The sequence below is a fragment of the Coregonus lavaretus genome (genome assembly GCF_964263955.1).
Source record: "Coregonus lavaretus genome assembly, chromosome: 18".
NCBI classification, from domain to species: domain Eukaryota; kingdom Metazoa; phylum Chordata; class Actinopteri; order Salmoniformes; family Salmonidae; genus Coregonus; species Coregonus lavaretus.
Genome location: NC_140005.1, coordinates 20,175,989 through 20,192,555, shown reverse-complemented (window position 1 = coordinate 20,192,555; position 16,567 = coordinate 20,175,989). Strand labels below are relative to the sequence as shown.

The 16,567-nt window shown below is 45.4% G+C and overlaps 1 protein-coding gene across 1 annotated transcript in view; it reads left to right on the top strand.

The window, feature by feature from the left end:
- LOC311145480 (TOG array regulator of axonemal microtubules protein 1-like) overlaps positions 1-15,037 on the top strand; it is a 32,283-nt gene extending 17,246 nt beyond the window's left edge. Inside the window, exons 9-22 of the mRNA XM_084181724.1 lie at positions 864-929; positions 1,324-1,493; positions 1,646-1,823; positions 2,017-2,238; positions 2,669-2,792; positions 6,911-7,016; positions 7,270-7,505; positions 7,689-7,847; positions 7,963-8,089; positions 12,292-12,407; positions 12,648-12,828; positions 13,047-13,266; positions 13,361-13,447; positions 13,751-15,037. Coding sequence (XP_084037850.1) covers positions 864-929; positions 1,324-1,493; positions 1,646-1,823; positions 2,017-2,238; positions 2,669-2,792; positions 6,911-7,016; positions 7,270-7,505; positions 7,689-7,847; positions 7,963-8,089; positions 12,292-12,407; positions 12,648-12,828; positions 13,047-13,266; positions 13,361-13,447; positions 13,751-14,010 — 2,252 coding nt within the window. The 3' untranslated portion in view covers positions 14,011-15,037. The remainder of the gene's footprint in view (positions 1-863; positions 930-1,323; positions 1,494-1,645; positions 1,824-2,016; positions 2,239-2,668; positions 2,793-6,910; positions 7,017-7,269; positions 7,506-7,688; positions 7,848-7,962; positions 8,090-12,291; positions 12,408-12,647; positions 12,829-13,046; positions 13,267-13,360; positions 13,448-13,750) is intronic.
- Positions 15,038-16,567: the final 1,530 nt, after the last annotated feature.

Sequence of the window (16,567 nt, the reverse complement as noted above, 5' to 3'; positions counted from 1 at the left end):
TCACCAGGGTCTTGACCTGACTGCAGTTCGGCGTCGTATCCTACTTCAATGGGAAAATGCTCACCTTCGATGGCCACTGGCACGCTGTAGAAGTGTTCTTCAGGGATGAATCCCAGTTTAATCTGTACTGGGCAGATAGCAGACAGCATGTATGGCGTCGTGTGGGCGAGCGGTTTGCTGATGTCAACGTTTTGAACAGAGTGCCCAATGGTGGTGGAGGGGCTATGGTATGGGCAGGCATAAGCTACGTACAATGAAGACAATTGCATTTTATCGATGACAATTTGAATGCCATTGAGATCCTCAGGCCCATTGTCGTGCCATTCATCTGCCGCCATCACCTCATGTTTCAGCATGATAATGCACGGCCCCATGTCGTAAGGATCTGTACACAATTCCTGGAAGCTGAAAATGTCCCAGTTCTTCCATGGCCTGCATACTCACCAGACATGTCACCCGTTGAGCATGTTTGGGATGCTCTGGATTGACGTGTTCCAGTTTGACAGCGTGTTCCAGTTCCCGCCAATATCAACTTCGTACAGCCAGTGAAGAGGAGTGGGACAACTTTCCACAGGCCACAATCAACAGCCTAATCAACTCTATGCGAAGGAGATGTGTCGCACTGCATGAGGCAAATGGTGGTCACACCAGATACTGACTGGTTTTTAAAAAGTTATCTGTGACCAATTGATGCATATCTGTATTCCCAGTCATGTGAAATCCATAAATTAGGGGCTAATGAATTTATCTCAATTAACTCATTTCCTTATATGAACTGTAACTCAGTGAAACATTAGAAATTGTTGCATGTTGCGTTTATATTTTTGTTCAGTGTATGTGTTTCTCCATTCTCTGTTCCTCAGGGTCCCAGAGCTACAGCAACAGGAACTCACCACCCACTGACATGCCTGAAGGTGTGGTTGGCAGAGGTCAGGCCTTATCCGTCTCCTCTTATTTACGACTCTGTGCCATTGTTCAGATGTCCAATATTGTGTTCTGAGGTCATGGTGTTCTGGCTCAGGGCTGTGCCAAGTCTCACAGTACACAAGGCCCTACCTGGGGCCACACAGTATCAGGGCCAAGTTTAAAGAATTGTTTGGAATAACTCTTGTAGTTGGCAATACACTTAGCATTGGCACATAAACAGATGCTAAGACTTGCAGAGGCGAGAGCATGCCATATTTTGGAAGTCATCACTGCTTACAGTATTCTCTAGCTATGTGAATACACTATACTGCTCAAGGTTTCAGCTTTGCTGAATAATGGTGTCAATGAAAACTAGCTTAAGCACTCTTGAATCTTCCTCACCTCCCCCATCTGCAGGAGTGTTTGACTCGGTGGTTCTGTCCAGCCGTCCAGGCGTTGCCATGTCGATGGAGCAGGGCGACTGTATGACCAGGCTGCCCAGTGACCCCCCAGCTGGCATTTACGGCCATGCTGTCCCCGGCAACCACCTGGACCCCGACGACAGCCCAGACACAGAGGTGGCCAGGGTGAGCAGGTCCACCATACTGTACATACACCACCAACAACCTCTTTGATACTACATTTCTCATTAGGCTGCAGATTGGGGAAAAAATGCCCTCTACCACTGCTATCAGTCTGTGGAATGTGTGTACCTGGGGGGTTGTGTGTTCGTCTGCAGGATAAGGAGAAGGTGAGAATGACAAGGTTTGCTCGGGACAAGATGCGGCAGCACCGATTGGAGCAGCAGGAGGGCCAGCCCGCCCTGGGAGATCGCCAGAGAGCTGACAGGATGCGTCTGCGCCTCAGACAGGTGCAAAATGACATGGCTACAGAGGATACAGCAGCCATTTCCAACGGTGCAATGTTTCTTCCTTAACTCTCCATGGCTATCCTTTACCCTAGTACAAGATTTCACTTCATGCACTAGAATCTAGATAAACTGGCTTTTGTAATGTTGCAATAATTTGGGTAATTTTTACTCTGACAGTAGCATGTCTTCCTGCTTGTGCGTGTGGCTCATCTCTATAATGTTTGTTCTTCCCCTAACAGACTTGCATTTGAACGGGGGCATGGGGACGTCCACCAAGGCTGACTCTCTCCAAGACCAGTCTCATACCAGCCCCCAGGGACCCCAGAGCCCCATTAAATGTTTCAGTCCCCCCCACCAGCCCAGCCCCCCCACGGTCCCTCCCAACCCCAGGAGCACCCAGCCCCGCCTGAGGAGGGCTGCCAGTCTCAGCAGGGCACAGCTGTCTCTCTCACACAGCTCAGGTCAGTGTAACAGTCTGGCAGTCATGTAATCTCTGTATCTTTGCATCTTTGCAGTTATAGGGTTATTCTAAAGTGCAGTTATTTACGGTTATAGCAGTTAAAGCTCTACACTGCTTTTAATTATAGTGTTCAATACAGACCTGTTTGGTGAATAGATTAGTCAACACATCATATCTCATTCAAGCATGAAGGTGTAGCCAGATTCTAAAGTGTTTTAGTGCACTACTAATTAGACCATCACAGCCCCAACAGTAGCAGAGCTTAGCAACGCTAAATGAGATGTTCTCTTAGATAATGGAGTGCAATGCTTTGTTTTAGTGAGTGCATACATTTTCATACTGGCCCCCCGTGGGAAACGAACAAGCGCCATGCTCTACCAACTGAGCTACAGGGGACTAGTGTTGTATTTCATTATATGGTTGTCCTCCAGATGAGATGTCCCCAGGCACTCCCAGCCAGAAGAGAGACCTGACAGAGCAGCCTGAACTACGGCCCTTCTCCAAACCTGAGCTAGCACTAACACAGAGCTTCAAACTCCTCAACTCAGACGACTGGTGAGCTTTATTCTTTGGATCCCTATTAACTGACACTTTAGCAACCACTAATCTTCCTGGGGTCCAACTGAACCCCACCTCCAGCATTTAAAGTAACTGTCCAGTGTTTCCAGATGTCTATGAAATATGACTTATAATTCATTAAAATGAGTCAAATCGTTTTTTCTTCCCATAAATTGTAATTAAGTATGTTAAAAAGCAGATTTTCTGTGTTGGAATGGTGTGGGCATACCCCAACAACAGAATGGAGTGGCTGCAATTCCGAATTTTCTGGAACACAACTTTTTGTAGCTAAATACACTACATGACCAAATGTTTATGGACACCTGCTCGTCGAACATCTCATCTCATTCCATAATCATATGGAGTTGGTCCCCCCTTTGCTGCTATAACAGCCTCCACTCTTCTGGGAAGGTGCTGCAGGGACTTGCTTCCATTCAGCCACGAGCATTAGTTAGGTCGGGCACTGATGTTGGGCGATTAGGCCTGGCTCATAGTCGACGTTCCAATTAATCCCAAAGGTGTTTGATGGGATTGAGATCAGGGCTCTGTGCAGGCCAGTCAAGTTCTTCTACACCGATCTCGACAAACCATTTCTGTATGGACCTCGCTTTGTGCACGGGGGCATTGTCATGCTGAAACAGGAAAGGGGCTTCCCCAAACTGTTGACACAAAGTTGGAAGCACAGAATAATCTAGAATGTAATTGTATGCTGTAGCGTTAAGATTTCCCTTCACTGGAACTAAGGGGCCTAGCCCGAACCATGAAAAACAGCCCCAGACCAATATTCCTCCTCCACCAAACTTTACAGTTGGCACTATGCATTGGGGTAGGTAGCATTCTCCTGGCATCCGCCAAACCAAGAATTGTCCGTCAGACTGCCAGATGGTGAAGTGGGATTCATCACTCCAGAGAACGCGTTTCCACTACTCCAGAGTCCAATGGTGGCGAGCTTTACACCACTCCAGCCGACACTTGGCAATTGCGCATGGTGATCTTAGGCTTGTTTGCGGCTGCTCGGCCATGGAAACCCATTTCATGAAGCTCCAGACGAACAGTTATTGTGCTGACGTTGCTTCTAGAGGCAGTTTGGAACTCATAAGTGTTGCAACCGAGGACAGACGATTTTACGCGCCACGCGCTTCAGAAATCGGTGGTCCCGTTCTGTAAACTTATGTGGCCTACCACTTTGCGGCTGAGCCGTTGTTATTCCTAGACATTTCCACTTCACAATAACAACACTTACAGTTGACCGGGCAGCTCTACCAGGGCAGAAATTTGATGAACTGACTTGTTGGAAAGGTGGCATCCTATGACAGTGCCACGTTGAATGTCACTGAGCTCTTCAGTAAGGCCATTCTACTGCCAATGTTTCCTATGGAGATTGCATGGCTTTGTGCTCGATTTTATACACGTGTCAGCAACGGGTGTGGCTGAAATAGGCGAATCCACTAATTTGATGGGGTGTCCACATACTTTTCTATATATAGTGTATATAGAGAATTCTGCGCATGTGCAGGATCCGCTACCGCTTCCCCCTCCGTGGCCTTTCAGCTGCTGCTCAGTGCTCCGCTGCCGCTTATACACGCAAGACAGTTTGAACATACGTAGTTCTTTGTCTGTTGTAACAGTAATCTATTGCAAACATAAGCACGACACAACAGGCAGTGTAGCGATTTCATGTGCAAACATTGGCTATTGGGAGGCAGACAGGCAGTCAAAGTCGTAGTGTTCTTTATTCAGCAACTCTGGCTATATGGCAGCATAAATATAAAGATTGCATCATCACACAAAACGCTGATAGTTTTGCCCCAATGCAATATGTAGACTGCGTCTTGCTTGTGCTACGGCAATATCCGTTACAACAGATAGAATTTTGTAGCCTTCATAATATATTTTTGAAATGTTCGTTCAAATCGCTGCAGGTTTTTATTTCAGCTGTTCAGAAATATGAGGCAGAGACATAGGATACATCATCATGACGATCAAATTGTTTGAGGGTTCAGAAGAGGGTGAGGAGAGATCCGTGAATGTGTGCGTAAAATAACACGTGTGTCGAACATGATCCGTATCCTTAGCTTTGAAAAAGAGGTTTCCAGAGAGGCAGAACAGGGGTGAAAACTTGAGTATTCGCAACCACGGCCGCAACAGAAAGATGTGGGCATATACCGGCCATTTAAAAAAATTCATGCGAGTAGACCGCTGTTTGGCCAGCTCAGCCAATGAGCCAACATGACATGTTCTCTGTTTGAGATACAAGTTTGAGTTGGAGTTTTTTACAGTGCCTTCGGAAAGTATTCAGACCCCTTGACTTTTACCACATTTTGTTATGTTACAGCCTTATTCTAAAATGGATTTAAAAAATAATAATCCTCATCAATCTACACACAATACCCCATAATGACAAAGCAAAAACAGTTTTTTTGAAATGTTAGCAAATTTATAAAAATAAAAAACAGAAATACCTTATTTACATAAGTATTCAGACCCTTCGCTATGAGACTCGAAATTGAGCTCAGGTGCATCCTGTTTCCATTGATCATCCTTGAGATGTTTCTACAACGTGATTGGAGTCCACCTGTGGTAAATTCAATTGATTGGACATGAATTGGAAAGGCACACACCTGTCTATATAAGGTCCCATAGTTGACAGTGCATGTCAGAGCAAAAACCAAGCCATGAGGTCGAAGGAATTGTCCGTAGAGCTCCGAGACAGGATTGTGTTGCGGCACAGATCTGGGGAAGGGTACCAAAACATTTCTGCAGCATTGAAGGTCCCCAAGAACACATTGGCCTCCATAATTCTTAAATGGAAGACGTTTGGAACCACCAAGACTCTTCCTAGAGCTGGCCGCCCGGCCAAACTGAGCAATCGGGGGAGAAGGGCCTTGGTCAGGGAAGTGACCAAGAACCCGATGGTCACTCTGACAGAGCTCCAAGGTTCCTCTGTGGAGATGGGAGAACCTTCCAGAAGGACAACCATCTCTGCAGCACTCCACCAATCAGCCCTTTATGGTAAAGTGGCCAGACAGAAGCCACTACTCAGTAAAAAGCACATGACAGCCTGCTTGGAGTTTGCCAAAAGGCACCTAAGACTCTCAGACAATGAGAAACAAGATTGTGCTTAGGGTCGTTGTCCTGTTGGAAGGTGAACCTTCGCCCCAGTCTGAGGTCCTGAGTGCTCTGGAGCAGGTTTTCATCAAGAATCTCTCTGTACCTTGCGCCGTTCATCTTTCCCTCGATCCTTTCCCAGTCCCTGCCGCTGAAAAACATCCCCACAGCATGATGCTGCCACCACCATGCTTCACCGTAGGGATGGTTCCAGGTTTCATCTAGACGTGATGCTTGGCATTCAGGCCAAAGAGTTCAATCTTGGTTTCATCAGACCATCTGATGAACGACCCTAAGCACACAGCCAAGACAACGCAGGAATGGCTTTAGGACAAGTCTCTGAATGTCCTTGAGTGGCCTAGCCAGAGCCCAGACTTGAACTCGATCGAACATCTCTGGAGAGACCTGAAAATAGCTGTGCAGCAATGCTCCACATCCAACCTGACAGAGCTTGAGAGGATCTGCAGAGATGAATCCATCATACCGAAGAAGACTCAAGGCTTTAATCACTGCTTCAACAAAGTACTGAGTTAAGGGTCTGAATACTTATGTAAATGTAATATTTCAGGGTTTTTTATTTTATATATTTGCAAAAATATCTACAATCCTGGTTTTGCTTTGTCATTATTGGGTATTGTGTGTAGATTGATGAGGGGGAAAAAACAATTTAATCCATTTTAGAATAAGGCTGTAACATAACAAAATGTGTAAAAAGTCAAGGGGTCTGAATACTTTCCGAATGCACTGTAAGTGTTTTCTCTCCAATTATGCTTTGGCCAGAAATACAAGTATAGGACGAGTCAACAACATTATTTGTGTATGAGTTAACAGAATATGAACTTTTCACTGGACTTTTCATTTTTTCACTGGACAGTTACTTTAATCAGATGCTATACTTAAACATTGTCTAGTAAGACCCTATGTCAAAAGTCAATGTATTATTGTTCTATGCATATAAGCAATGGATTGGATTTACTCAATTTCTATTTCTCTATTTTTGATTGAAGGGAGAAGAAGATTGAGGGCCTGACCTTTCTCCGTGGTCTGACTCATTACCATTCAGACATACTGCTGAACAGGCTGCATGACGTCTGTCTCGCACTCATCCAAGAGGTACGACCACAACTCCTCATTCATGTGAAACGGCAGTCCATTGTCCTGGGGACCCTCATCCAATCTCCTTCTAATCATAATCTCAGCCTCAATCAATTCAGTACAGGGTGGTCCTTGTAGACTTTAGCCCTCAATGATTGATTTTCCAATGTCCTGATGAGGACATTTGACCATTCAAGCCCTTACTCAGATGTCTGATTATAATTTTTTATATAATTTAATGATATCAACATCTGAGTGTATTGCTCCCCAGGTGAGGAACCTTCGTTCAGGTGTGTCCCGTGTTGCGGTTGGGGCGATGGGTGAGCTGTACACCGCGCTGCAGAAGGGCATGGACCAGGAGCTGGAGGGCACGGCCAAGGCTCTGCTGCAGAAGGCTGGGGAGACCAACGCCTTCATCAGGCAGGATGTGGATGCAGCGTTGGACAGCATGGTGCAACACTGCACCCCCACACGCAGCCTGAACGCCCTGCTCACCAGCGGCCTCAGGTCAGACACACTCACTGTCACCAGATAGCACTTTCAGCTGTTCTTCACCTGAATTAGGACTACATGCTTTGCTTGTAGATATTACATTTTTATCATGCTTGTATCTTATCATTAAAATAGGCCATTAGGCTTTATTTTCTATGTGGTGCTGACCACATCCCTGATATTGTCTCTTGTGAACAGTCACCTGAACTCCGTGGTGAGGAAGTGCGCGGGTCATCACATGGCCAACCTGATGGAGAACATTGGTGCTGCCCGTCTGCTGTCTGGAGGGAAAGACCTCACTGACCGAATCCTACCTGCCGTCACCAAGCTGGCACAAGACTCCTCCCAGGAAGCTAGGTAGGGAGGAAATTCTGTTTAATACCAATGAGTGTCTGTTTTAATACCAGCAAGTGTATCTGTTATCAATAGAGTGAGTGGCATTGTTTGACTCTGAGGCTGTTCTGCCCCTCAGGTACCAGGGGCGCCGAATGCTGCTGTTTCTGTCACCGCACCGTGATTTCGATAAGATGTTGGAGAAATATATCCCTGCCAAAGACCTGGCTCCCATCAGAGACACTATCTTCACACTGAAGACTAAGGTACAGAACACTGTCTTCACATTGAAGACTAAGTTACAGAACACTGTCTTCACACTGAAGACTAAGGTACAGAACACTGTCTTCACACTGTAGACTAAGGTACAGAACACTGTCTTCACACTGTAGACTAAGGTACAGAACACTGTCTTCATACTGAAGACTAAGGTACAGAACACTGTCTTCATACTGAAGACTAAGGTACAGAACACTGTCTTCACACTGTAGACTAAGGTACAGAACACTGTCTTCACACTGTAGACTAAGGTACAGAACATTGTCTTCACACTGTAGACTAAGGTACAGAACACTGTCTTCACACTGTAGACTAAGGTACAGAACACTGTCTTCACACTGTAGACTAAGGTACAGAACACTGTCTTCACATTGAAGACTAAGTTACAGAACACTGTCTAACTGAGAAGGTGTGTGGGACTGTTATGAGTCATTCCTTTCTATTTTAGTCTCCCCCTGCTGGGGGCTTGTGTTTTGAGACAAGACACTGTTACTGTAAGGAAGCAGTGGCTCAGACAGGAAACGCCACATTCGTTTAACCATTTATTAGAAAAGATGACAATAAATGCAGTACATTAGTCTTTGCTCCTTCGGGGTAGCTCACTGCCAGAGCATACATCATGTAAGATGATAATAATTACAGGCAGTGAGCAAGGTATACTATACCAATCCCTCTGAACGAACAAAAGCAGAGCCCAAACAGGTGGAGGCTGGGGTTGGTGGTGGGAAAACAGAAATGGCATGTCACCAAGAACACCAGCACATGGCTTGCGCGCGGCAGCCATCAGAATGTGTGTGCAGAACCCGGTCGACTAAATAGACCACCATATTAAGGTAGAGTGATGAATCTAATTGGTGGAATATCAGCTGATGCTATCAGTCTGGTTTGCAGTATGAACCTGCTGCGCTTAATTTACATGTGTCTACAATGGCGCCGGAGTGGATGGCTGCCGTTTTACGGGCTCCTAACCAACTGTGCTATTTTGTTTGTTTTTTTGCGTTGTTTGTAACTTATTTTTTAACTTATTTTGTACATAATGTTGCTGCTACCGTCTCTTATGACCGAAAAAAGCTTCTGGACATCAGAACAGCGATTACTCACCTCGAACTGGACGAATCATTTTTATTTAACGAGTCAGAAGCGAAGGATATACTGCTTTCTAGAGAACAGGCCCAAATACCCGTCATTTGCGTGAAGAAAAGACAGAGAAAAAGGGGGCGGAGGTCGGGCTGCCTTCTGGGAATTCGTAGGCGAGTGAGTAAACCTCCACTACAATCCATTCTATTGGCCAACGTGCAATCATTAGAAAACAAAATAGATGATCTAAGATTAAGACTATCCTACCAACGGGACATTAAAAACTGTAATATCTTATGTTTCACCGAGTCGTGGCTGAACGACGACATGGATAATATAGAGCTGGCTGGGTTTTCTGTGCATCGGCAGGACAGACCAGCTACGTCTGGTAAGACGAGGGGTGGGGGTGTGTGTCTATTTGTCAATAACAGCTGGTGCGCAATGTCTAATATTAAAGAAGTCTCGAGGTATTGTTCGCCTGAGGTAGAGTACCTCATGATAAGCTGTAGACCACACTATCTACCAAGAGAGTTCTCATCTTTATTATTCGTAGCCGTATATTTACCACCACAAACCAATGCTGGCACTAAGACCGCACTCAACGAGCTGTACAAGGCCATAAGCAAACAAGAAAATGCTCATCCAGAAGCGGCGCTCCTAGTGGCCGGGGACTTTAATGCAGGCAAACTTAAATCCGTTTTACCTAATTTCTACCAGCATGTCACATGTGCAACCAGAGGGACAAAAACTCTAGACCACCTTTACTCCACACACAGAGATGCATACAAAGCTCTCCCTCGCCCTCCATTTGGCAAATCTGACCATAATTATATCCTCCTGATTCCTGCTTACAAGCTAAAAACTAAAGCAGGAAGTACCAGTGACTCGCTCAATAAGGAAGTAGTCAGATGACGCGGATGCTACACTACATGACTGTTTTGCTAGCACAGACTGGAATATGTTCCGGGTTTCATCCAATGGCATTGAGGAGTATACCACCTCAGTCACCAGCTTCATCAATAAGTACATCAACGACGTCGTCCCCACAGTGACCGTACGTACATATCCCAACCAGAAGCCATGGATTACAGGCAACATCGAGCTAAAGGCTAGAGCTGCCGCTTTCAAGGAACGGGACACTAATCCCGGGCGCTTATAAGAAATCCCGCTACGCCCTCAGACAAACCATCAAACAGGCAAAGCGTCAATACAGGATTAAGATTGAATCCTACTACACCGGCTCTGACGCTCGTCGGATGTGGCAGGGCTTGAAAACTATTACGGATTACAAAGTGAAACCCAGCCGCGAGCTGTCCAGTGACGCGAGCCTACCAGATGAGCTAAATGCCTTTTATGCTCGCTTCGAGGCAAGCAACACTAAAGCATGCAGGAGAGCACCAGCTGTTCCGGACGACTGTGTGATCACGCTCTCGGTAGCCGGTGTGAGCGAGACCTTTAAACAGGTCAACATTCACAAAGCTGCGGGGCCAGACGGATTACCAGGAGTTGTACTCAAAGCATGCGCGGACCAACTGGCAAGTGTCTTCACTGACATTTTCAACCTCTCCCTGACTGAGTCTGTAATACCTACATGTTTCAAGCAGACCACCATAGTCCCTGTGCCCAAGGAAGCGAAGGTAACCTGCCTAAATTATTACCACCCTGTAGCACTCACGTCGGTAGCCATGAAGTGCTTTGAAAGGCTGGTCATGGCTCACATCAACACCATCATCCCGGAGACCCTAGACCCACTCCAATTCGCATACCGCCCCAACAGATCCACTGATGACGCAATCTCAATCACACTCCACACTGCCCTTTCCCACCTGGACAAAAGGAATACCTATGTGAGAATGCTGTTTATTGACTACAGCTCAGCGTTCAACACCATAGTGCACACAAAGCTCATCACTAAGCTAAGGACCCTGGGACTAAACACCTCCCTCTGCAACTGGATCCTGGACTTCCTGACGGGCCGCCCCCAGGTGATAAGGGTAGGCAACAACACATCGGCCACGCTGATCCTCAACACTGGGGCCCATCAGGGGTGCGTGCTTAGTCCCCTCCTGTACTCACTGTTCACCCACGACTGCGTGGCCAATCACGACTCCAACACCATCATTAAGTTTGCTGACGACACAACAGTGGTAGGCCTGATCACCGACAACGATGAAACAGCCTATAGGGAGGAGGTCAGAGACCTGGCAGTGTGGTGCCAGGACAACAACCTCTCCCTCAATGTGAGCAAGCCAAAGGAGCTGATCGTGGATTACAGGAAAAGGCGGGCCGAACAGGCCCCCTTTAACATTGACGGGGCTGTAGTGGAGCGGGTCGAGAGTTTCAATTTCCTTGGTGTCCACATCACAAACAAACTATCATGGTCCAAACACACCAAGACAGTCGTGAAGAGGGCACGACAACACCTTTTACCCCTCAGGAGACTGAAAAGATTTGGCATGGGTCCCCAGATCCTCAAAAAGTGATACAGCTGCACCATCAAGAGCATCCTGACCGGTTGCATCACCGCCTGGTATGGCAACTGCTCGGCATCTGACCGTAAGGCACTACAGAGGGTAGTGCGTATGGCCCAGTACATCACTGCGGCCAAGCTTCCTGCCATCCACAAACTATATACTAGGCGGTGTCAGAGGATGGCCCAAAAAATTGTCAAAGACTCCAGTCACCCAAGTCATAGACTGTTCATTCTGCTACCGCGCGGTACCGGAGCGCCAAGTCTATGACCAAAAGGCTCCTTAAGAGCTTCTACCCCCAAGCCATAAGACTGCTGAACAATTAATCAAATGGCCACCCGTACTATTTACATTGAAACAGCTACTTGCTGTTTATTATCTATGCATAGTCACTTTACCCATAGCTACATGTAGAAATTACCTCGACTAACCTGTACCCCCGCACATTGACTCGGTACCGGTACCCCCTGTATATAGCCTCGTTATTCTTATTTTATTGTGTTACTTTTTATTTATTTTTTACCTTAGTTTATTTAGTAAATATATTCTTAACTCTTTCTTGAACTGCATTGTTGGTAAGCATTTCGGCACGTAACAAATAAAATGTGATTTGATTTGATGTGTGTTAATGTGTTCTGCAGGGCCTGGGAGAGATGCCCCAGGACACCCCGTCAGCCAGGGGCCGGCATTCCCACCCTGGCAGTGGGACAGTGAGGGCCTCATCTCTCAACAGGGAACCACTCAAAGTGGTCAACAGGTGGGAAAACGCAACACGAACGGAAACATGTAGCACTGTCCATACTATCCCTCAATTTAGTCTCTCATGAAGTCTACATCCCTAGTATACTGAACTGTTATGATTGTAGCCATGGCTAGCCTTGCTGTTTGTCCATGCATTAGCACAGTTTGTGTCAATGAATGTACAGTTTGTTCATGTGTGTATCCATCAGTATGAACTCCCCTCTCCATGTCTTACCTACTGTTTGTGTATCTGCAGGGAGTCTGGGCAGTATAATGGAAGACCTCAAGCTCACAGCATTGCAGACAAGACAGAGTACATCAAGCAGCTCACAGCCCTGCTGGGTTCAAAGGACTTTAGAGAGCGCATTAAGGGCATCGACCAGCTAATGGTGGACTGCGAGCACAACCCCAACATGGTCATCGGCAGCATCTTTCCGGTACCTGATGTCAGCAGAACAAAACAGGATATTTTTTGGCCTCATATACCCTAAGCTGCCAAAGGCCGAAATCCTCTGACTATCACAAAAAATACTAGCTATAACTTTTATTGACGAAATAAACCATACAAAGTTCCATAGATAAAAGGGCCTGTGTAAGTAGGTCATTGTTGAATCTGTAGTAATGCTGCTCTCCTCCCTCTGTCCTTCTCTCGCAGGTGTTTGATGCCTTTAAGGCCAGACTGCAGGAGTCCAACAGTAAGGTCAACCTGTACGCTCTAGAGTCTCTGCAGAAGATCGTCACTGTGATGAAGGATAACCTTGCCCAGGTAGTCTACATCCTGGTCCCAGCCATCGTGGACAATCACCTCAACTCCAAGAACAACGCTATCTACACTGCTGCTATTGGAGCCATCCACGCACTCATCCAAAACTTGGGTGGGTGTCTGATGATGTTTGCCATCACATCATCTGGTTTTAGGCTTGAATGTAGCGGAGAGGATGACCAGCTCTAACTTGACTTTGTTCACAGATAACACTCTCCTCCTCCAGCCCTTCTGCACCAAGGCCCAATTCCTGAGTGGCAAGGCGAAGGTGGATCTCATAGAGAAGGTTGCAGGTATGTTCACTGAAACTGTTTCCTTGAGAAATTCCCTTCGGTACCTAAATTACATAGATTACACTTTGTAAACTTAATTTGGCTTTTAACATTTGGATTAGGATCTGAGTTGACAAAAGCTCCTAAGCAACAGTGCAATGGCAACGGTCTTTCTGCCTGTCATCCAAAGAGTCTTTAGCCTCTTAAAAGGAGGGAGAAAAAGATGTCAGGGCCATATGCTCTCAGCATTTCATAAGCTCCTTGTTACAATGTGTTTGACTCCTCATCCTGCTACCTCCCTCCCTCCTCTGGCCTGTCTTTCAGATCTGGTGACAGAGCTGTATCCCCGTAAACCCCAGGTGGTGGAACAGAAGGTGTTACCCCTGCTGTGGCACCTCCTGGGCACATCCAGCCATAGCGGCACCGTCCACGGCCGGGGCGGCAGCGTGCGGGGGGCCACCGTCAACCTGTGCCAAGCCCTCTATACCCACATGGGGCCTTGGCTGGCAGAGTGCGCCACCTCCCAGCCTGCCAACGTCCATAAGGGCCTCAACGAGCTCCTGAGGACCCTCTCCTACTCCTGAGGGCCCCTCAGAAAACACAACCTTCAAAACACAATCAAACCCCCCAGACAGAAGAACAGAAACACTGACCTTCCTTGAAGACAGAGATGTTCTGCATTTCTAATAGTGCCTGCACTTTTTTAACGTTACAGAGTATAGAAAGTCCTTAAAATGAGAGCCCTTAAATCAACCCTTTTCTCAGAGAGCTATTGTATCCTTTAATAAAGGAGCACAGGCAGACAGACAGACTTCAGCTGTTGGCATCAGGTCTTACACACTCAACAACCTGCTCTCTTTGCACTTTGAAGAAGTAGCTCACTATCATGATAGTTGTCGTCATGAATATTGCTTTGTATGTATCGTCATATGATTGTCGCTGTTGTTTTTCTTAATGAATCTTATTGTACCAAATCAGAGACAACATTGTGAAGAATGTACCATTTGAAATGCACAAAAAGGAAACGGGACCTGAAAGATGTATATTTTTGCTGTTTCATTAGATGTGATATTTCTAAAATGTGTCTTATAAGGTTGTTTTAAAGATTTTTCAGAGTGAAGCTTAATGATTACACATATTTTGCATAGTGCAAATGTGTGATTGCACAGTATTAGCCTAATCTGTATGCTGTACGATGTTGCAGTATATCATGTATCTATTGTATATGGTTTGAAAATCTTATTGTAACAATTTGTTGGTGAAGTGGTGTTCTGGCATGTCTTAGCTTTTTATTTTGCATGACCAAAATGTGCTGACGGGATCAAAAAATATATTTATATTTTTGTTAAGGACATATATGTACAACGATGCCTAAATCAACTTTGGGTGTAAACCAATTATATACTGGGTGGGTGTAACATTGAAACTATTTATCTTTAAAGGAACGATTTGATACAGAGACGGTGAAGCCCAGGTCTGTGATTCTGTTTCAGTATAGTGCCAGTCTTAACGTAGCCAACGTAACGTCACTATTCTATGTTTAAATTATATTGAACTTGTTTGTTAAGGAGAAGAAAGACCGACTGATAAAGTGTTTATTTCTATAAACTATATGCTCCAGTTAATTTATTTATTTACTTTATTCCTTCACATCTTTATTGTGAGGAAAAAAACTTGCCTATACAGTCGTGGTCAAAAGTTTTGAGAATGACACAAGTATTTCCTGATGCCCCAAACAATCGGAAAGGGGATTCATCAGAGAAAATGACTTTACCCCAGTCCTCAGCAGTCCAATCCCTGTACCTTTTTGCAGAATATCAGTCTGTCCCTGATGTTTTTCCTGGAGAGAAAAACACCAGGCACCAGGCCATCCTCCAAAAGTCTTCGCCTCACTGTGCATGCAGATGCACTCACACCTGCCTGCTGCCATTCCAGAGCAAGCTATGCACTGGTTGTGCCCCGATCCCGCAGCTGAATCAACTTTAGGAGACGGTCCTGGCGCTTGCTGGACTTTCTTGGGCGCCCTGACGCCTTCTTCACAACAATTGAACCTCTCTCCTTGAAGTTTTTGATGATCCGATAAATGGTTGATTTAGGTGCAATCTTACTAGCAGCAATATCCTTGCCTGTGAAGCCCTTTTTGTGCAAAGCAATAATGACGGCACGTGTTTCCTTGCAGGTAACCATGGTTAACAGAGGAAGAACAATGATTTCAAGCACCACCCTCCTTTTAAAGCTTCCAGTCTGTTATTCTAACTCAATCAGCATGACAGAGTGATCTCCAGCCTTGTCCTCGTCAACACTCTCACCTGTGTTTAATATTTTGTCATTCTCAAAACTTTTGACCACGACTGTACTATCATTGTAATGCCTCAGCTCAGAGTGGTTGGCCTTGGTGCCTTGTGTCGCCTAAAGGGGGAGAAGAGGATAGCATGTGTGTTCCTGGTATTTAACAGTCTTGAAGAATAGGGCGCTGTAAGGTAAGGATCTATTTCTAATCAATGGGTTCCTCTAGACATGGAAGATTGAGCATCTGAGTCGATTATTAAAACAAGACCAGTGTCACTGATTTACATGATTTGCATGTAAATAAATACAAAAATGAGTTTTGCAGGGTTAAACGACAAATAATAGCAAAGCAAAAGATTGTAGAAAAGGTCAAGTTCCTTGAGAAGGTAGTTCTCATTGACAGTTTATTAGGTACACCACCCCATTCACGAAAATGGTTCAAATCAAATCCAAATCAAATTTTAATTGTCACACGTGTTTAGCAGATGTTATTGCGGGTGTAGCTAAATGTTTGTGCTTCTAGCTCCGACAGTGCAGTAATATCTAACAAGTAATATCTAACAATTTCACAACATATACCCAATACACACAAATCTAGTAAGGAATGGAATTTAAGAATATATACATATATGGACACGCAATGACAGAGCGGAATGGACCAAGATACAGTAGAATATTATAGAATAGAATACAGTATAAACATACAGTGAGGGAAAAAAGTATTTGATCCCCTGCTGATTTTGTACGTTTGCCCACTGACAAAGACATGATCAGTCTATAATTTTAATGGTAGGTTATTTGAACAGTGAGAGACAGAATAACAACAAAAACATCCAGAAAAACGCATGTAAA